The sequence below is a fragment of the Aythya ferina genome, assembly GCF_964211825.1.
Source record: "Aythya ferina genome assembly, chromosome: 7".
Lineage (NCBI taxonomy): Eukaryota > Metazoa > Chordata > Aves > Anseriformes > Anatidae > Aythya > Aythya ferina.
This window is the reverse complement of record NC_140302.1, coordinates 25156346-25177657: the sequence shown is the minus strand read 5'-3', so window position 1 is coordinate 25177657 and position 21312 is coordinate 25156346. Positions and strand designations below refer to the sequence as shown.

The 21312-nt window shown below is 46.1% G+C and overlaps 1 protein-coding gene and 1 long non-coding RNA gene across 6 annotated transcripts in view; one reads left to right on the top strand and one right to left on the bottom strand.

Annotated features, from left to right (window-relative positions):
- Nucleotides 1–21312, top strand: part of SH3PXD2A (SH3 and PX domains 2A) — a 231564-nt gene that overhangs the window by 85604 nt on the left and 124648 nt on the right. For all 5 annotated transcript variants that reach the window (XM_084525924.1, XM_084525923.1, XM_084525919.1 and 2 more), the window contains exon 5: nt 5757–5848. In XM_084525924.1, coding sequence (XP_084382050.1) covers nt 5757–5848 — 92 coding nt within the window. The remainder of the gene's footprint in view (nt 1–5756; nt 5849–21312) is intronic.
- On the bottom strand, nt 259–5824 carry LOC311439781. The gene is made up of 3 exons (XR_014694996.1): nt 2475–5824; nt 1959–2222; nt 259–1438 (listed from the first exon to the last, which is right to left on the bottom strand). It is a non-coding gene; the product is annotated as an uncharacterized lncRNA (long non-coding RNA).

The following is a 21312-nucleotide window of genomic DNA, read 5'->3' as shown; positions in this document are numbered from 1 at the left end:
CCCTGCAGCCTGGGCCTCCCGACCCCTCGGGCCTGTCTGGTTCTTCGCTGCTCTGTGCCAGCCTAGAGAAATGGCTTCACAGGGATAATTAGGCCAGTGTCTGTGCTAAGGCCACAAGAAGCTTTGAAGTTGCAATGAAAAACAGACTGGGACATACAAGAAAAGATTTCCAGGGCTTTTGTCATCCGTGCAGGGTCTGGATGTCCTTTGTGGTAACCTGAGCAAGTTAGCAGGCAAACTGAATTTTGCTTGTGAACGTGTGCTGCCCACTGGACTCAATATCTCTGGATGATTTCCTTCCTTGGAATTAGTTTAGTGAGATTTAAAGTCTTCTGGGCTCCTTGGGCCTGGTTTTGTTAACTTTTTAATAAGTTGTTGCCAGTGTGGAAGAAAGAGCAACTTCACAGGCTCACCTTGCTGGGGGCATTTTATTTAGTAAGCTTTTCATCTCCCACACACCCCTCTGGTGTGTGCATGTCCAGTATGCATCATCCTGTGTTCACGAAAGGCCTCTCAGGTCAGTGGGTCACTGAACCACCACGTTCTCCTTCCTCAGCCCTCGGGGAAGACTCAGGCCAGCATCTGCAGACTTGCCTCGTCGTGGTTGTTGGTCCTAACTGAGGGAAGCGTCTTTGTGCAGGGGAGCTTTCAAGATGTGAAGTCCCATTGTCATAAATACTTGAATTTGTCACAGGCTTTTATGCTGTCCTGACAGGAGGTGTATTTATGTAGTAGCTTATGGGCTTTTCCAAAGGGAGGTTTAAGTACCCGTACGCACACAATCTAAATAAAAATTATACGAGCAAGTTGCATCAGCGCCAGGAAATATTGGTCATTCCTTTATTAAAGTTCGCAGTTTGAGAGACCACACTTCAAAAAGGAAAAAAAAAATAATTACCTCCCTCTTGGTCTCTCAGTCCGGCCTCTCTTTCAAGGTTTAATCCTTGAACTTGTCAAGACAGACGCACAGACGGTTCTGTCTCTCTCCATCATACGACTAAGCTAGGGCAGAATTAAAATGGAATAGTAGTTAGTCCTATTCAGGAATGAAGGGGTTTAAGTGAAAAACTTTGCAGTGCCCCTCTCAGTACCTGGTATAGGGCCTTGCTTTCTGGTGTCTTGTGGCCCTTTTATGTCAGAGGCTCTTTTATGTCCCAGTTACTTCCAAAATTACACCTGCTTTTCTTCCTCAGCTCTTTATTTATTCCTGCATCTCCCCACTTCTCTTGCCTGAGCCACCAGCACGCACTAGTCTCTGACTGTCAGTGTTTGCCATCCAACCTCCACACTTCATTTCTTGGGGTTCAAGCTTGGAGTTACTTGGAGCTCTCAATAAAACAGATACAGGAAGGTAAAAGAATTTGTTTCTCTGTTCTGAGAAGTGAACTGTTGTAATTGCATCTTCCCTCTTGCTGAACTCGTGGCCATTCCCAAGCATCTGCCACAAGCAATTATCATTAATTAGAATGATAAGCAGTTGAGAACAGGCTCCTTAATATGAAAAGTCAGGGAGCCATAGGCATTCAGTAGTCAGCTGTCTCTGGATCTGTGAGCTGGGCTTAACCCCGCAGAGCATTAGGGAGCTACGTGTCTGAGCTCCCTCAGCGGGCTGTGTGTGGGGAGAGATCACCCCACCCAAAGCCAGATGTCTGCGGTGGGGCAGACAAATCACCCCCTGCAGGTGCTGGTCTTCCACCAACGATGATACCAGTCACACCAGTCCCACACCAGTCCCCAGGTTTAGATACGTAAAGTTCAGCGGGGTGAACATCATTGTATGCATACACACACCTACACGCACTGTGTATCTCTATAGAGTCATGTCTCTGCATCTGTTTTTTTTTTTTTTTATTGTTGTTTGTTTGTTTGTTTTGTTTTTTTCTTTTTTTTTTTTCTTTTTTTTTTATAATTGTTTATACATAAACGCAACATGCAGCGTTCAGGGCACATTTACATACCGTGTGTTTTCTCACCCGTGCACATGCATTTCGTGAAGCCGTGCACCTGTAATACATTCCCACCGAGCTGTTTGCTATCCACATAACCTTAAGCATCCAGCCCTGCCTGCCACCGGTGCTGTGCTCTGCTTTGCCTGCCAGCAGCTGAGCGGTGTGAATCGGTCGTGCCCGATGCGGAGGGCTGATTGCTAACGCCCCGCCTGCCGTGGAAGCTTTTCTAATAGCTTTTTGAATCATCCCCTGCTCTGCGAGACTGTCTGAAACCTGTAATATAGAGAGACAGACATCATTACAGGCTGAAATAACACATAAAAGCCCATCTCCTAAGGAGTATGTGAGGTCTAGGCGGTGCACGTCTGCCTTCGCTGGCTGAACAAGGAAACTTGCTGTTACTGATAATACTTAGCAGCGCTGCAAGGATGAATTCTGCTCACTAGCACTTTTTATCTTTCACCTTTCCTGTGCAAATTCCGTGCTGTTTCTGGATGCTTGCTATACGTAGCTGTGTGCATTTACCTCTGTTTTCCACGTCCCAGGAAGAATGTCACATCCCTATCCTTTTCCTCTTTTCACTATCTGTTTTCCTCTTTCTCTTCTTCCTTCTTCCCTTGACCCCACGGTCGTGCCTTCAGCCTGCTGCAGCTCTGTCCTGAAGGCAGTTTGCTGGAAATGCCCAAACTTGTATTTTCCTTGCAGAGGAGTGGTGGTGTTGATCATCTGAATGCACTTTTTGTTCACTCTCTGAAGTTGCATTGCACTTGCCTTGATCACAGGTAGATGTTGTGTGTTTGCTGATGAGGTTTGTTTCTCAAACCAGTCTTGCTGCTCCCTGCCACTGTCCAAAACAGACCAGTTCTAGTTGCTTTTACACTATCATTTGCACTTTCTTAGCATTTCTTACTCTTTCTTAGGGTTTTGCTCTTTAAAAACAACTAAAAACTGATTGGCTGCAGACTTTACACCTGAGATCTCCCCAAAGCATGCAATGGCAAGTTATTATCAGGTGGTTTTCATTCCACCTCAGTGCACTGGGCTGAAAATTGCAGCACTCTGGGAGGTGATTCAGCAGTGGGAGAGCCAGCCCTGCCCCAGGGCCACCGTGTCGCTGGGGTGGGAGAGCAGGATGGCTGGGTTTGGGAACAGCTTCAGCTGTTTGATTTGTGTCCTCTGCTGCCTGCCTGGGAAAGCCAAGAGCCATGGAGGGGCTTTCCAGTTACCCCCTCTGGCCCAGCAGGACCACAGCGCTCCCTTTAGACCTCCTGGAGATTTCCAAACAGGGGAGCACCAGTTCAAGGAGGGTCACGTTTCCTTAAGCTTCTGTTCATTTAGAAGCCCAAATCTACACGGCAGCTTACCAAGCTCCTACGTCAAAGAAAACCCACTAACCCACTGTGCTTCGATTCAGTATTGACATCTGCAGCCTGTTTTTTGGGGAAGGGCAAACACCTGCAACACGTAGGGAAAAGTGACAACTATTTGAGAAGGTGCCTGATGTGCAGGACCCCCTGCGATGGGTATAACTTGGGTATTTTATGTTTCCCTAGTAATGATACGTATCGTTTGCAGTGCTTGCTGTTGCCCCATTGACTGCACAAGATCAAGCCCTCAGAGATTTCAAAACACACTGTAGATATTAAATATCTGAGCCTCATAACCTTTCAGCAGATTAGGTAAGTGTTATTGCTCAGCGTCGTAAATGGGTAACAGAAGATAAATCCCTGCTGAATTTCATGGAAGGAGGTTAAGGATCCTGCCCAAACCGAGCAGGGTGTTAGTAACAGAGCCATCGCTAAATCTCAGCCCCCTTACACTGTTTGTTAGGTGCCATTACTCCTCTGTAAGCCTCTCCTGCTTGGGGTGCAGCTGAATAAAACACTCTTTAGTGTTTGTGTCCTTGTTGTGTCTGTGCTGGTGAGGCGTTTCTCATTCTCTTTCAACATGCCATGCTTGTTACTATTCCCGGGCAGCTACTGACTTCCAGTGTTAGTCTTCCTTTGCCAGCAGGATGCCTGTGTTTATACACACTGGGAATAAGGGCAGAGAGCTCACACCTCTGTTATGTTTTTAGGCAAGACAGCAAGACTGAGTGGATAGCAGCGCGAACTAAGGCGCCCTTCATTCAAAATAAAGGACTTTAGTTTTCCATCTGTTATATTTCATCATGTGTTAGTGCAGGAACCAGCTCTGTAAGCACGCCCCAGCACTTGGACCCTCCAGGTACTGCCAAGCTTCTGCAGCTGATGCTGCTTCCTCATTACAGGGTATGTTTTTTTCTGCTCAATAGCACAATTGCACATGACCAAAGGCCAGTGTCTCGTTCTTCACCAGCTTGCTGATACTAGATGAATTTTCCCTGAATTTTTATAACATCCCTCAGCCAAGAAGGGTGAGCTGGAGGTCTGGAAGCACTTGGCTTGCAATTTCAGACCACCTAAAAACAGGACCAGGTCACCTAATACCGGAGACCCACAATTTCAGAGCAGGATTATACATTTTTTAGCTATTTTTCTTGATGTCCCTAAGCAGGAGTGGTCTTGGGAACAGATTTCTTCACTTCTTAAGCTAGGTTAAAATCAAACGTGGTTAAGAGACTGCCCTGTCCTGCCTTCATGCTTTGGCTGGGCCTTCTTGTGTGTCTGACCAAGATAAAGCAGATGTCTCACGGGTTAGTATAACCAGTTTGCTGTAATGCACCTTCATTTGGCTCTGGCGTAGTTTTTCATCCATCTTCCAAGATTGTTTGTCCTACTTTCAAGTAGCAGAAGAGCCAGACAATCTCATTTTGTCAAACAGGTTTACAGGACCTCTAAGAAACTCGGTCTATATTTAACCCATGGCCTATTTTCAGCATAACTTAGCACAGGAGGAGGTTAACTCCAGCCTCTCCTCCTCTCCTGCTGGTCGCTTCTGGAGTAAATCTCAGAATCATGACACTCAGAGCTGCCCTCCTGTCTCTTTGTGAGCAGCTATGTGGCTTCTTTTGGCACTGGCAGGCTCTAGAGCCTGAGCAACAAATTCATAGCATGGTTCTGCCTTGCCTGCTTGTCCTGCTTGTTTCCAACACACTTCTGCATAACGTGGTTCCCTCCCAGACTGCTCTCAGTATTGCTGAGTGTGACAACGCTGCAGATCTGTACCTTGCAGAGCATATGGGTGTTGTTAGCCAGGGTGCACCACGGTGAAGCCGTCTTTGTGCAGAAGTAGCCTCCATGCTTTATTTATTTATTTTTCTTCCAGACAATCGCATTCCTTTCCTCTCAGTTTTGGAGCACATCACTGTGTTTTATTTGATGATTATTTTTGAAGCAAACTCTGCCTTTTCTGTTGACAGAAAGCTTTATGGGGAACATTAATCCCTTGTATTAGTGGAGGTTGAGGCTGCAGATTTTCACTGCTTGAATTTGTGTGCACTGACACAGAGCCTGTAAGCCCTCATTGTCTGATGTTCCATGCAAACCTGTCACCAAACAGCCCTGCCACGGAGCACTTATCTTTTCAGCATAATGCTTTTGCAGAGGTGGAACAAGTTCTGTTCTTGTACACATGGCAAAAAATGACATTGGCCAACTCTAGGTGCCATCACTCATGTAAATTCATCACGCCCTGCTTGACATTTACATTCAAGACATGCTCTTGCCTTTCTTCTCAGTTAAGTAGCTGGGCAGGAGGCTTTCCTTTTCTATTTCCTTCCACCTGCCAAAAATGTTTTGCCCCCTCTTGCTCGGTATTTTAGATATTTGAGGACATGTTTTTAACTTGATTTTTCTGCGTGTTTCTCCCTCTTGTTTTCCTCTGCAGGCGCTGGTTCGGCTTCCTCCTCACATTTCGCAGTGTGATGAAGTCTTCAGGTTCTTTGAGGCTCGCCCAGAAGACCTTAACCCTCCAAAAGAGTAAGTGCCTCAGGGATTTCCAGTGGTGCTCAGTTCTTTTTGAATAGCTGGGGAGAAGCTGAAGGTCATTTGCCTTTATTGCTGCTGTAGGTGTGGGAACAGCTTTCAAGCACTGCCTTAGAAAATGCCTGGCAATTACGGCAATTACATACAACCACATCAGGTGTGCGGAGGACAGAGGAGTCAAGCAACCCTCAGACACGTTGTTCAGCCATCCTCTGCCCACTTTTGCATTGTTTTGTGTTGATAGTTCTAATGAGGGAACCTCCCCTGGCTTGCGGGTTTTGCCTGATAATTATCACCAAAGACTCATTTAGTTCCCAAAAGCATTGGCTCAGCAGCAGGGGGAAATCCTGCCAGCAAGCACACCGCTAATAATTACCAGCTGCTTCTTTAAATGTACTCCTGCCCAGAGATACTTAGTTATCTGACGGGAGCAAGATTGTGGTCCAGATCCAAAATTGTCTCTGGAGAGTCTATTCTTTCTAAGCAGGAAACTAAGAAAAGGCTGGGAAAAGAGTTTCCATTGAACACAAAACAGAATTTTAGCCTTTACCTTGAAATGGACAGGCTGATTCATGCTGATACTGTCAGGGTTCAGAGGACTAATTAATTGAGGGGAAAGTGTTGGCAAGAGGGTATTTACAGGCAACTGTGCTGCCTCCCCTAATATTTCCTATTCTCCTGTATACAGAACAGGATATATTTTGTTGTGCTCCTCTAATGTTTTGACTCAGTCCCATTGTGTTTTGTGCTGCTTTGTTGCATAATTTGAAAGTTCATTGCAGGCTGTGTTTCCATAATTCAGTTTTACGACTGTTAGCACAGCCCCTTGGTAATGAGAAATGGATATAAAGCTTTTCGGAGGTTTTGGCCACTTCAGTGCGTGCAGAACCTGTAGTTAGCAGAAGGCTTTGTATTGAAGTCTGCTGTCTTTGGGTTAGACCTGTAGCTCCAGTGCTCGTGTAGAGGAGAGGACATTTGCAGTTTGATTTCCCAAACTTTGTTTTCTGCACCTATACGGTTTTGTGTAACGCCACATCTTGGCATTTGTACTGAAGAAAGCACTGCTAGCACAGCTGAGAGCATCCCTTTTGCTTGTGAATCATAAAAGCAGCAGTTTTAAAATCAAAGGTCTGAAAAAAAGAGCTGTTCTTTCTTATTATTTTCTAGCTAGGCTTACTTTACAGAAATTTCTGGGGCAAGCAGAGAAAGTGAAGTTGCATACTCATTGCTAAACACCTACTGCAAACGTAGAAAGTGTTGCAGCAGGATATGCCTACACTCTGGACATACTGACTGTCAGAGCTTCTGTTTAAGGTTTGTAAGGTTTGCAAAGGTTGCTTGATCCCACAACGCCCATCTCATGCAAGGAGACATCCATATGTCCTGGGCAGCAACAAACCCCCAGAAGAGGAGTAAGATCTCCAGGGTTACAGCAGAGGTCACCTAGAGGAACCCAAGTAGACCTCAGAAATCTGTATTAAATGCTTTCTAACACTCCTGCCTGCTTTCTGTGCTGATACAGAGCTTACAGGGTTAGGCCTGAGTAAAACGGAGTCAGGACTGGATCTCTGCAAGGTAGGGAATGGGGATCAAGGCCCACCACCAGGCTAGCTCTGCCATGATGGCTTTCTTTTTGTTTTTCTTCCTAAATGTTGTTGAGAGCCTTTTGCTGGGCACCCTGTTCAACAGCCTTGCAGCAATTTTCAAGTTACCCATTTGTTTCCCCCAGGAAAAAACAAAAAAAAGACTACATTTTCTCAGCCCGAGCCTTGCATCTTATTCCAACCTAGTAATAAGTGTGATTTATTTCCCTGGAAAATGTAGAGCAATAACCTGATTAAATCTCACTTCACTAATGTCTGCAAGACATTAATCTAGCTGGGTTTAAACAAATCCTACCTCGTCTTCTGTAAGCAAACAGATCTTAGGGAAGGTGTCTAAGGTTTCTGCTGGGAGCGCTTCACAAAAGATGTATTGTTGAAACTGCAGATTAGTCTCTACAAAAAGATGATGTAAAAGCCAATGGAAACATCTTAGTGTTTTTCTTCTGTGAACTGAGGGGGGAGGGAAGAGGTATGGGGCTTGCTGGACCTCTGTGTAGGGTCCGGGAGAAGGACACCTCCAGGGAGATTCTCAGCCCCAGCAGCCACTGCACAAAGGAGTGCGGTCAACCAAGAGAAATCCCTGCTTCATTCCCTCATTTCTCCTCTGCCAAGCCCCTCCAGGAGGAGTGAGCCAGCACTGCCTGAGCCCTGTGAAATCAGTCTGCCCTGGACCTCATTCACGGCCCCATTCATCTCACTGCGGGGGGAGCGAGGTAGCCTGGAGGCAGCATCTAGACTTCTGTGATTATTTTATCTTTCTCCGGCTGCTTCTTTTAGCCCTCAGTGCAGCGATTGTTCGCGTAGTGATGAGTCAGCAGAGACGAGGCATTCAGCTGCCTGCGTTAAAGGAGAACAAATACCATCAAGTGAGGGACTCGGCCACCAAGGGATGCTTGTGCCGCCTTCACGTCTTCCCTCTGCTCACAGTAAAACGGTCTTTAGTTTTGTGATCACCTGCTCTGGTTTTCTGCAGAACCTCAGCCTCCTAAGACAAAGCCTGCCCCGCAGTTCCGTTAGCTAATTTTCAGGAGCGTGACCTTAATCCCGGGGGCATTTTGATGAGCCCCGAGAGTCGATTGGGATATTGCACGTCAACAGGGCAGGGACTGAGCACGTGCTTCCAGTCAGAAGAACGTGGAAGCTTAAACTTCAAGGGAGGAGGCAAACCCCCCTGGTTTACCTCACAGCTGGGCTTGCTGAGAGGTCTCCATGCCCTTAGCTGCTGAGCCATGACTCACGATGATGCACGTACAGTAACTTCTGTGTTCCTGCAGGAATTCAGTCGTGAATTTGTGCCTTTCGCTTCTGTTCCTGCTGTCCCAAAAGAAACTGCCATTTCCCTGTAATGCCTGCAGCACTTTTACAAATGAGTTCCTAAGTTGTTCCTTATAACTCCTCGCCAGCCCTGCTGGTCCTCGCTGCTTCTGCCTTCGGTGCTTTCCACGTTGCGCCTCGTTTGGCTTGCAGGCTGCTCCCTGCAGGCTCATTTCCTACCACTGCTGTGCTCCGGCTTCCCACAGCGCCGAGCAGCAATCCAGCTATAATAAAAGACGGGGTTTCCCAACACTGCTGGGATGGAGCCGGTTTGTTCGGGTGGCTTTGCTGCTTAGGTTATCTCTTTCCTGTTCTGGTGATGATCCAGGCTTTCGAGCCCCGTGACAATAGGCAGCAGGTATGCCATTCAGCACCATTAAACCTCTTCCTCGTCCAGCAGCTCGCAGGCAGGTAGCTGGAGAGATGTCACAAGAGATCACAACGTATGACCCAGTTGATGGTCTGCTGTCTGCTCCTGCTGGTGAAGCTGGGCTGTGCCGACGGCGGAGCTACAGCTGGGTCAGGTAGCTCACACAGCAGGTTCCCTTCGTGCAGCATGGGGGAGACAGCAGAGGACCCTAAATCCCTCTGGGAGATAGTCTGGGAGCTCTCTCAGACCATTTCATGGGGTAAAAATGTGTCTTTTGTAAGGCAGCTGGCACATGGGGTGTGCCAGTCCCACATTGGGAGTGTGGCTGTGCACAGCGTGGTTTGGAGCTCAGGGCACCCGAAGGGTTTGCTGCTTCTGCTCTTGCTCTGCTCCATGGATTAGGAGCAGAAACTTCGAACCATTAGCTCTGGTACAGGAGGAGAAGTTTTCAGCTGCTTAGATTTGTGACTTGGAATTTTAATGTTTGAGCAAATGTGTGTGTATAAAGGCAAATGGCTGGGCTTGTGGCTTTTACTGTGCCCATGTAAAGACCAGATCCTGTATTGCAACAGGAAAAGGTATTGTAAAGTAAGAAGAAAGTTTTTTTTTTTCTTTCTTTCTTTCTTCTTTTTTTTTTTTTTTTTTTTCCAGTATTCTACATTAAAACACCATGTCACTGAAAGCCATGCATTTACTGGACGCTTCTGTTAATAATTATAATTACTAATAACTAAGCCAGAGGTGGATTAATTTCAGACTTCTACTGGGGATTGGGATTCAAGGCTGAGGTCAGGCCAGGGCTCACAGTCAACAAACAAAATCTCAGAAACCATTTTTTAAATTATTCTTTTTTACTAAAAATAACATAAGTACCCGAAGAGTAGTATTAATCAAATAGACATTGCATGTGGTTTACTGCTCTTAGGGTATTTTTGCTGTTTGGTTCAAAATATCAGAGCCGGGCTGTGTGGATGAGAGTTCACTTTTCCTTTCTGGGTCTTCATCCTGTATAAAAAGCAGAGCAAGATCCAAAGGCTTAGTTCCCCAGCACCCCCCCCTGCAGAAATTCATGCAGGCTCAAAAGAGATTTTGTTTTAAATCACCAATAATAATATTAACAAGTGAATTTAAAGCAGTGCTTATTATCTGAGAATATTTTCCTGTAAGAATCATAAAGTGATTTTCAAACACTATGCAAATCCAGGCAAACTAGGGAAATTCTTAACTACACGACATGTTATTATGAGGGTTGATGCAGAGAATGCACGTAATGATGCTGCTCCCTTTACTGAAGCACAGAAATGCTTTATTGTGGTCTGTAGCCATGGGCCTTACTGATCCTATGTCCATCATATAAGTAAATACTGGTATAACATCCAGATACCCAGATGCTAGGCAGTAACTTGGGAATGCAAGCTGGATTCTTCCTTTATTCTTCACAGGTTACAAACTTCTGGTAAGGACTCTGGACGGAAATTACCAGGGTAATACATTAACCAAGTTTTAGTTTGTGAGGCTACCAGTGCTAAAGCACAGTTCCTTAAGACTATTTTCTACCCATTACTTCATTATTTTAATTGTGTTTACGGACGACTATTCCTGTTTCCCCAAAGTCTTCTGATCTGCCCTGTAACACCTATTGATAGAGGAGGCAGGTTTTTCATCTGGGAACATCTAGTCTGATTTCTTTGCAATTCATCTTTCTTACAGGGCTTACAGTAAAGATAATTTCCACCTTATTTAGGAAGGTAGTCAGCACCGTTTTGTGACAATCAGTATGACAGTGAGCACTTGGTGATGGCATTGTGATGGCTCAATGAACGCATTTGGTTAGGAACATTCATTCCGCTTGAGAGATGCGGAATGGAAATTAATTTCCCTAAGAAATGCAAAATCAGAACATGATGGAAGTAGTACTTCGGTATGATTTATCATCTGGGAAGTAAATCACGTTACACAGAGCAGGAAAAAAGCTTTAACAAATTATCTGATATTTTTCTGAGAAAGGTTTGTCTGAAGATAAGGCAGTTGAGACCCATTGTTCTGAAGGGCAGAAAAGTTTCACATTTTCAGAAAATGACCTAATCACCTTCACTGAGATTTCAGCAGCTGAGGATGTAATAACCTGTTAGGGCTGGGTTTGCCCAATTACTCGTCCAGCTCTCACTGATTTCAGTAGGAACGAGGTGCCAGAGCCCTTTGAGTATCAGTTTAGCAGAGCACCTGTGTTTACTTTTTCAAAGGTGCTTGTTTTAGAGTTGTGTTTATCTCCAAATATTTGGCCTCAGCCCCTAAATTTGTTGTGAGAATGTTTCTTGGGTTTCCAAGTCGCAGAAGTGCTCTACAATATGCTGCCCGTAGCGTGGGGTTGTAAAAGTCTGGGGTTGAGAGGGGAGGCAGTCTGGGGCCCCAGAAACACCGCAGCAAAGTGTGGCTGATTCCTGGCATGTCCCTCTGTCCTGGGGGGCAGGAGCTCCTGCTCTGGGCCCTGGTTATTGTCAGATGCCCAGAGAATACACGCCGAATTTTATACTGCCTGCTTCCAGGGTCTATGAGAAGGTCCCGCTTGGAGACTGCTGCCTCAAATAAACTACGCCAACGCAGGGATGGAGTAGGCTCTAGGTATGGAAAAAAAAAAAAAAAAGAACTAACAGATGCATCACACATCCTCTTTCACATGGGAAATTCCCCTTTTGTTGACAACCTATGAATGATTTGGGCTGGAATATCAAATGGAGGGGATTGAAATTTGCTACTGGCAGCGGTGTCAATGGCAGCAGCAAATAATGCAGCCTTGCTGAGACGTGATTTGAATCTTTTTGCCACCTGGCCAAAAAATGAAAAGAGAGGTTATATGCAGATAAATATCAAACAATAAACCTGGGGGGAAGCATAATGCATGTTAAATGAAGTAGATTCAGCAACCACAAAAGAAGAGGTAGAAGAATGGCAGTTGGAGCAGCATACATCATTGCTGTTGCTGTACAGCGAGAATTTTGTTCCTTGCCATGAATATCACACTTGGATCTGCTCGTGCTTTGTGGATCTGACTGTGAAAGGACACAGGGCTGAGAGGAGCAAAGGCAGTTTAATGCACTGACACTTGGCAGTGGTGGCCAAGCGTACATAAATAGCTTTTGCCTGGATTGGCTAGGACCACACTGCAGGGTTTAAAAGTGGCGTGCTGTCACGGGCACGGGATGGATTTAGAATAACCAGACTTACTCTGGGTGCTTCAGAATGTGACCGAGGGGGGAGTGCTGCCACCAGGCTCCTACTTCACTGGTGGTACCGGGAACTGGCTTGCTGGGATCAAGAGCAGCAGTGGTGTCAGGATTAGCAAAGGTTTACAGTTTATCAACACAAAATTGAGGCTTTTTTTTTTTTCTTTCTCTCTAAAATTGTTGGGACTGAAGAGGTATTTTGGAAAGCAGACACTGCCTTTAGAAGAACTAAATGCCAAGCCTCTTGGCTCGAGTGCCTTTTTCCTGTCCAGTAATTTTTCCTCATATCCTAAAGGAACAATCACTGCTGACAATTTGCCAGTGCCTATTTTGTAGATTAGAAAGTAGCAGTTTACTTAATGTTTAACTTAACCCATAAAATTCCTTCCGTCCAGAGAAATGAAGTTCAGTGGTTAATTACAGGGGTTTGGAAGTCTGCGCCTTTTTGTCTCATTTATTTATTTGGTGGCATTGGAAAGGCCTCTTACGTCTCCTGGCTGTATCTACAGCATGGTTGCAGATGTACACTTCCAGAGATTTGCTAAGAGGATTTGATTCTGGTAAATAAACCCTGTTCCTCTTGCAGTATAATTCTAGACATGATCAGTTACAAAAATATTTTGATTTTAGACCATTTGGAAGAAAACATGACTTCCAAAACCTGTCGGGAAAGCTTGTTCTGCTGGTGCTTCTCTGTTCAAAACCAGTTCGGGAGCCAAAAGAACAAATTTATTCATCTGGCATTGGAGAACGAAGCAGGATTGGAGCAGAAGCAAAATAACTGGTTGCAGAATACACATTGTGAGGAATTTTGGACTCCCGTTATCCTTGGGCTCTCACATCTGGAAATGTTTGACCCAGTGAACCAAGATCTTCTGAAAGCCTCTGTTTAAGGACTGGTGGTGCTTGATTTGACACCCCAGAATAGGGGCAGCCCAAAGGCTTGGATTGCTGATGTTGATAAGCCCACAAGAGATGTTTAGGTCCATGCAGGAGAGGAGCATCTGGTGCTGCTGTGCTTTGGGGATGGGCCTAGAGCTGAGGAGAGGAAGAGGGACGGGTATTTCCTCATCTTATCTCCATTCATTGCTCTGCAGCGAGCCCCTGCTAGCAGGTTAATTGCACACACTGGGGTATCTGTCACCCTTGACTCACGACCTGCCAGGCAGGAGGAGATGGGGTGGGGATTTCTTTTCGCTAACATAACAGGACTGAACATAGCCGATCTCGTTCTCTGTGTGTCACGTCCCTCCAACACCAGAACAGGCAGCTCGGGTTAGAAACGTAATTGCAGAATGGAGAAGACTCCAGCTTGTCATTGCCCTGTCTATATTTAATATCGTCGGGCTATTGTTTAATGAAGATCTTTTTCCACTCAGAGGAGGAGAGCAGGAGGGACAGACGTGCTCAACGGGGTGTTTGCTGCCAGGGTGATGAATTATCCCCCAGTGGCGCCTGGGGTCAGACGAGACTTTTCACTGCTCCGCGCTTCCTATTGTTGATTGCTGTGTAATTTTGACACTGCTTATCTGGAGACTCCTTTTATTTTCAACACTGTTGCAAATGAGTAGGCTCACTGGTTATAAAAGGAGTGTTTTTCTCTGGCACACGTGCCTAGTGTAACCATATATGCAATCCTGAACTGGTTGGGGGCGAGGTAAGACATCCCACTAAATTTGATAGGGCTTTATCAGGCCATGCACTCTGTGCTATATATAACAAGGGAAGGTGTTGCTTAAAATGTGCTGTAATGCCGTGTTATACAGGGCGGGTGGATGTGACATTTCAAATTTATTTAAGGTGGAGCATATCAAGCAGAGGTGACGTTCCTTGGTAAGCAGGACTTTAAACTTTCAGTCTCAGGTACTGCCCTGAGCACCCAGCAGTTGCCACTGAAGAGAGAGGAAGAAACATTAAGAATAAGAGTGTACAGAGAGAGAGGTAAAGCCAGGAAGGACTCTCTGGAGAGCCTCCTCCTCGTGCTCTAGGCTTGCTTTCTGGCTTAGCTGTATCATAACAGCACGTTAGGCAGCTCCTGTGCACGGTGCTTCACCCATTCACTCCTTGCCACCAGAAGGCTTTGAGCTGGAAGTCCCTTCAGTTGCACAGCCAGGTGCTGGGGTATCACGTCCACAGAGTTTTGCATTCGGCTGTCAATGCTGCTGCTGTTTAAAATCTTGTTTGGAGCAAGCCTGGAAAGAAAAGACATTTCTGGCAGTAGGGGACTCTTCCCTGGAGAGCTGCACGCACCCAATATGATCTGTTTTGCCCTGTCCTATCTCTTAAGGTGGTGGGATTCCTTCTTCAGGCCTGAGGTGGTATAAAAAATACCAGACCTCAAGTGGCTGTGGCTGGAGGAGACACGGTGATCCAGAGGTAGATTCATTTCCACCCTTTCCATCTTCTTGACTTGTCTGCAGCTGACTGTCTCTCAGGCGTGCTGTTCCCAGAAACACAAGCAGAGGATCAAATAGCAACATGTTTTGACTCCAAACTCCGGAGTGACTTATCATGTTATCAAAGCTTTTGATTTAATTGAAATTTCACAGATAACCCGGGACTTGCTTTTAAGTGTAGACTGGAGAGCCAGTGGGAATTCAATTAAAAGCCCCCCCCCCGCCCCTCTTAATGCTCGCATTTTTGTTTAGGAGGTTTATGGAAGGGATTTGCTACTGCTTATCTCCAGCGAGAGCAGCGTATCTGGGTTCAAAGATACCCTTTGTGTTCGGGCAACCTTTTTCCAGTTACACCAGGGTTTGATTGGAACGACCCCGCTGACAGTAATGGCCTGTTTGAGATTTACACTGATGTAAGGATTGCAGATTTTTTTTGTGTGTTAAAAGCCGAATTCTTCCCTTCTTTCCATTCACAGCTCTTAAAACAATTGGCCTAAGCTAGGAAAGATGTTCGTTTAAACAGCCCTCAGATACATCCTGAATAGAGGCTTGACTGTGGCTTTGCAATGCTTTAGCCTAATCTAATAAATGCCGGTTATTTGCTGGATTCTTGCAAGCTGTATTTGCTTCCCAGCTCCAAGAAGTTTTAATAGCCACTCCAGTAATGCTGACTGCAATGCGCTGCGGTGAACCTCAGAACATTGTATATGTCTGATTACATTTGCTTTCAATTACCGGCTGGTGGGTTTGAAAAATCAGAGCAGTTCAGGCTCATTTGGGAACCACCGCAAAAAATCACTCGTAACCTGAGATACCTCGTGCTCGAGAATACAAAAGAAGATGTTGGATGCTGGGGGCCAAAATATCTGCGTTTGGCTTTGTGAGGGGAGACCCAGTGCAACAACTGCGGGGTTAGGGCGGCAGGGCTGAAGGGGCACCGTATCTAACAGATAAACCTTTTCCTTTCCCATCCCAGTGTGCTGGGAATGAAGTGTGAATGACTTTTACCAGAGACAGAGTTTGTCAGAGACTCGAATCTGTCGAGGTTCACTGGTGAATTAGCAGGGTTGCCATCGCTGTTGCTCCCCCTTGGGTAGGTTGCTCAGTCTTTTTTCTACGAGCTGATCCTTACCAGCATCGTCCTCGCTTGCCAGGGTACTTGATTCGAGTTTGTGAGGATGCTGAGATGAGATTAGTCTCATTTTCATCAGGATGCAGGATGTAGTGGAGATGTTGATTATTCTCTAAATCTGGCTGAAAGTGGAGTTTTCATTGACGCGTTTCACTAAAAATGTTCCTGTGGGTTCCTGTTGAAATGCGGTCCCCAAATCTGGATAATTTTCAGCAGCTCTGCTGAGCAGCAGGATGGCTGGAGAGTGGACAGACGTGCACGGAGGCGTGTGCCAGCTGGCTTTGCAGGTGACCCCTTCTGTAGTGACATTCAGGTCTCTGGGTTGGGTCCCCATCGTGGCTGGGGCCGGACCTGCTGCACATGGTGTAGAAAGCGGGGTGTAGGGCTGCCCCCAACCCCCCAATCCTCACCTCCACACACGTCTTTATGAAGAAGCGAGGGGCCGGGGGCAGCTGGGGAAAGCTGCAAGAGTCGTTCACGTCCCTGCGAGCGGCTTTAAACTCTTCCAGCATACTCCGAGAGGTCAGTAGAAAAATATCTGATTGTTTCCCGGGCTGCCTCAATGCACAAAGCGTGGCTCTGTTGGACGTGCACGAACAACGTTGGCAATGTTCGTGATGCACCAGTGTCATCCCCTGGGGGGAGGAGGAACCCCCGGCGGCTGAACTGTGCAGGCCACAGCAGCTAACGAGCTGCTCCTCTTGCCAGCCCTGACAATTAAGCTTCTGTTAATCGGCATTGTTATTGTTTTGGTGCTCATCTGTATCTGCTGCCCTGCGTGTGCTGGGGAGGGGGGTGTCCCGCAGCTGCTCGGCTGAAGGCTGGCCGGCTGCCCCGCTCCGGAGAGGGCTCTCGAGGTGAGCTGAGGCTTGAAGCAGAGGCAAACGTTCAGCAGCCGAGGAGAAAGCCTCGAATCCCTTCAATAAAGTATTATGTCGGAGCGAGTGGCCGCAAGAAGCAGGAGTGCTGCAGAGGACGGGAGATAAAAGGAGGCTTTCAGGCAGGAGAGAGGATTCCTGCCCCTTCCAGATGTAGCATTTGCATTTGGAGAAGGAGAGCTGCCAAAGGGCCAGGCCGATGAAGGATGCTTTGTGATGCTTCCAGCATATGAAACATGCAATACTTGGAAACGGAGGTGCTTTCGGATTATTCGGCGAGGGATGGAGCAAGCATTGTAAAACAAATCCCTGCCCCCTCTCCTTTTGGGAAGCCGCTCTCCAGCACATTATATCATTGTTACCTTTCTTCTTCCTTTTCTATCTGCTTTCTCTTAAGGCTTTTGTTACAAACTCTTGCCTCGATCGTTCAGCATCCTCATAAATTAGGCATTTTTGGCTGTGCCGATTTCTGACGAGTGTTTTTTATTTAATTTTTTGTTGACAGGCATATAAACTACTGAGCCCTGGTTTACTGCCCAATAAGCCCTGCTCCCTGGCAGGATAAATAATGTTTGTGAGAGAAGATTGAATTAATATCAGTGAGCAGAGAATTTCGGGTTTAACAAACAAATGTTGCTTTCTGACATGATCTTATCTGTCCTAGTATGTGCTCAGAGAATCTCCAGTCTTATTTCCATTTGGGATATGTTCTGTTCATATACATTCGAATGCTAGGGAGCTGTACAAGTAGAAGACATGACTCTCATTTTAAGAAGGAATTGACCCAAAATAAATAATTTAACAGCTTGGGGCTGCGAGGGTCCTTTGCAAGTTCCCTGAAGAAGTTTTGCCGGTGATGTCTGTTGCTCCTTTTAAGGCTTTGTTCTTAAAACACCAAAGCAAATTCCAGATTTTGAGAGAAGTAGGACACAGCCCTACAGAGACACATGTCAGAAACATTTCATCTCCAGAGTAACGCAGCCAGATAACATTAAACGTGCTGTCAGCCCCATCCAGAGAGCAGCCCTGCTCCTCCAAGCGTTTATCCACGTGCGTAGTTTTCTACACAGTGAATAATTGTGTTGAATTCGACAGGAGTACACGTGCACCCAAAGTTATTTGTGTGTTTGTGTAGTCATCTGTGTGTTTGTGTGATGGGAATGAGAAGTTCTGGAGAGGGCTGGGATATCCAGGAGGTTCATTCTCCTGTGCCCCCCTCTGCAAATAACGTTGGCTCTTCTCTCCTCTCTTGCCTGGAGATTGATGTGGGTGAGCACATGGGCTTGGGAGCCATCACAACAAATTTAACTTGAATTAAGTCACCAGTTTTCAAGGGATGAGGGTAGGTGACACCTATTCTTGGAAGCTCCTAAACACAGAAAAAACAGCAAAGAAGCTCAGCTGTCCCAAACGTTTGTAGGTTTTGTGTAGCAGACAATTTGTGTGCGCAATAAACGCTCTTTTTATAAGAATTTGTTTTTGCTAATACCTCATAAAGAAAACCATAAAGATACTGAAAGCAATTAGGTACGCATTTATGTCTGTATCTTTGAGAGGACCTTTTAACTGTGCAGCTGTAAAATCGAGGGAGCACCAATACAGTCTCTTTGTGACCTTTTCCCGTAAGAAAGCTCTGCAGAGAACCTTTCTGGGGCAGTGTTTGCTGCTAGATGCCATCGGCTGCTATTTTCCCCGTGGTTCATTTGCTTCAGCCTGTGCTTGCTCCATGTTCGGGGGGAGTTCAGCAGTCAGACAGGGCTGTGCTTTACAGGCTGCGAAAGGAAAGATGAAGCAGCCCCTGCTGGGTGAAAGAGTTTCTGAGGATTCACTTACTGGCACAGGGAAAAATCCCTGGGCTCCCACTCGTGTCTATAGGGCTTGGCAGGTCTCTATCTGGTATAAAGGACTGGGGCATCCTGAGGTGTCTAGTTTGTGCTGTAGGCAAATAATTATTCTCTCCTGTTTTACATAAAGAGTTAAGTCTTATATTACAAGACTTTAAAAAAAAATTGCACTTTGTTCTTATTTCTTGCTTTCTTTTTGCTTTCTTACCAACCCTGACTGCATCAGCTTCTCTGCCTCATACTGACATATCTTTTTTTTTTTGTGCTGTTTTAAACTGTCCCTGAGGTTTTTACATTCTCCTTACATCCCTTGGATATTGTTTTCTTCCCTCTCAATGTATTCTGCCCTGCTTCTGTCAGAATTTTTATACTCATTTCTTTTTCTTCCACTGGTACTCTGTATGCTGGGTGTATTTGCTGCCTAATGTGTTTCTTCCATCACTTTCTCTTTACCATATCTTTTCATACCCAAACCTGTACAATATGTAGTAGAGGAATGAAAGGAGTGTCCTGGACACAGACAAGACCCCGAGGCTGAGGGTAATGCGTCCTTACTCATTTGCAGAAGCCACGTAAATGCTGGATTTGCTGCTAACATAGACCCAATCTGGGGGAAATAAAATCATCAGGGTCCCACACCGGTTCGTAACCTGTAATTTTTGTAGAAGTTGTCTCTGTGGCCTGCCAAACAGAAAGTCGTCATATCTGGCCCGAAGTTACTGGGTAATTAATCATCCACGGCGGACAAGGCGGGCTGGATTTTCGGTCTGCAGGCATGGGCTGCTATGAGCTAACCCGCAGCCCCACTGAACCTTTTCTCTCTCCCCTACTTCTTCATTTTCCCATGACCTTAGGAAAAAAAAAAAAAATCTGCACTTCGTAGGTCTTTTTTTTTTCTTTTTTTTTTCTTTAAATCACACGTTATGGAACACAGTTTTAATACTGTACGGTGCGTGTTTAATGATGTCCATATGGGTTTGTGGGTACAGGAATTAAATACATAACGGTTCACGATGACATAACACGGAAATGCAACTCCCGCAGTGCTGGTGTGTAGGCTGTAAAGGGTTATTAATAAAAATGAAGGTTTTAAATAGAAAACAAGCTTAGCAGCACCGTTTTGGCCTCGGGCCCATCTCTGAGTGATGGAAAAAAAAGAGGCTGGAATATGTGGTCTTTCCTCAATACATGAAAATAAATACATTTTACCACCCTCCCCTGTTAAAAGTTTCAGAGAGAAAGCTGCAGGCCCGATGCGGGGCATCTCTCTTCAATCAGAGCATGAGCTCAGGGAGGTCTGGAGGGGATATTTCAGCAGGGTGCAGAACACATCAAACAAGTACTAAGGGGGAGATTGATGCCTCAGATTATTAAAACGGGGTAAGGCCACAATGTTTTGATTGGCAAAAGCCTTCAACAGTCGGACATTCGTGTTTCAGAAGAGCAAACCGCTCTGTTTGTGGGTGAGCCAGGAAAATTGCAACTCACACAGTTTGGGGGAATGACCTCAAGGAAATCCCATCCCATCTTGTAACCAGAGTTGCTGCATCAGTAAGCCAAGGAAATTACATAATGCGCCTATTAATATTGTAGACAAACACAAGCAAGCTTACTCCTCTGTGTTCGGCCCTGTCCTGTCTGCAGTTGTCCCCAAGCCTTTCGTTTAAGTCTCCAGAATAAATGAGGCAGCAGCAGATGACTCGCTTAGCACATCCCTCTGAGGATGCTGCGTGTGAGCACCTCTCACTGACGCTTGCCCTGGTCTCTTTGTACTCCCAGCTGCTTTCTCCTGCTCCTCCTGCAGTCCCTGCCCTCTCTGCTCACGTCCTTTGCCCCCAGCACTCACTCTCACCCCATCCTTGCACCTCTGCATCCCCGCAGACAGCCGTGGAGGACGCAGTGGGGCTGCAGCAGGAAGACCTTCCCGCTTTATCGTGTGCTGTCTGGGGCAAATTCCCACCAGCTGCTGGTTCCTTGGTGCCTCAAGTTGCTGTTTGTTGTGAAACACAAATCTCCTTAGCTCTGTGGCCTCTGCCCCACCACTTCACAGAGAAGAACTCAGTCCGTTGTGTGGAGCTGCAATTCACGCAGAATCCATGGATTCGGCTTTCTTCCCACCTGGCCATAGCCAGGACAGTAACCAGAAATCAGCATTTGAGACAAAATACTGTCTCTGTGCTGCTGTGCTCACCCTTCAACCCCATGGCTCGAAACCAAGATCCTCCCCTAAAAATTGGTTAGAAAAACTGCTCCCTGCTCATGCTCTGCCGGAGCCATCACTGTGCTCTGTCACACAGGGTGGGCTTCCAGCTCCTGCTCCCATACTTTGGCTCACTTCAGGCACACCTAAAGCTTTAGGAAAATTATATTCTGTCTATTTTTCCAAATGTCTTTGTTCTGACAGATGTCAGTTGTTTGTCTGCTGAAGCTGGAGGGAGCTGGACTTTTTAAAAATAGGTATCGTGTCCCTTTAAATAGCACAAAATCCATGGGAATGGCATTATTTTTGTCCCTGGCTGCCTATAATATATCTTCTTCCTTATTTTAGTCAAACCAAAATCTTCCCAGAGATTGCTCCTAAGAGTAAGACTGAAAAGAAAGCATCTTGTGAACCCGGCAGTAGTAGCAACGGCGCTACTGCTGCACTGCCCTGCTCTGCTAGAGCTACTCACATTGACCTCGAGGTACAGCCCAGA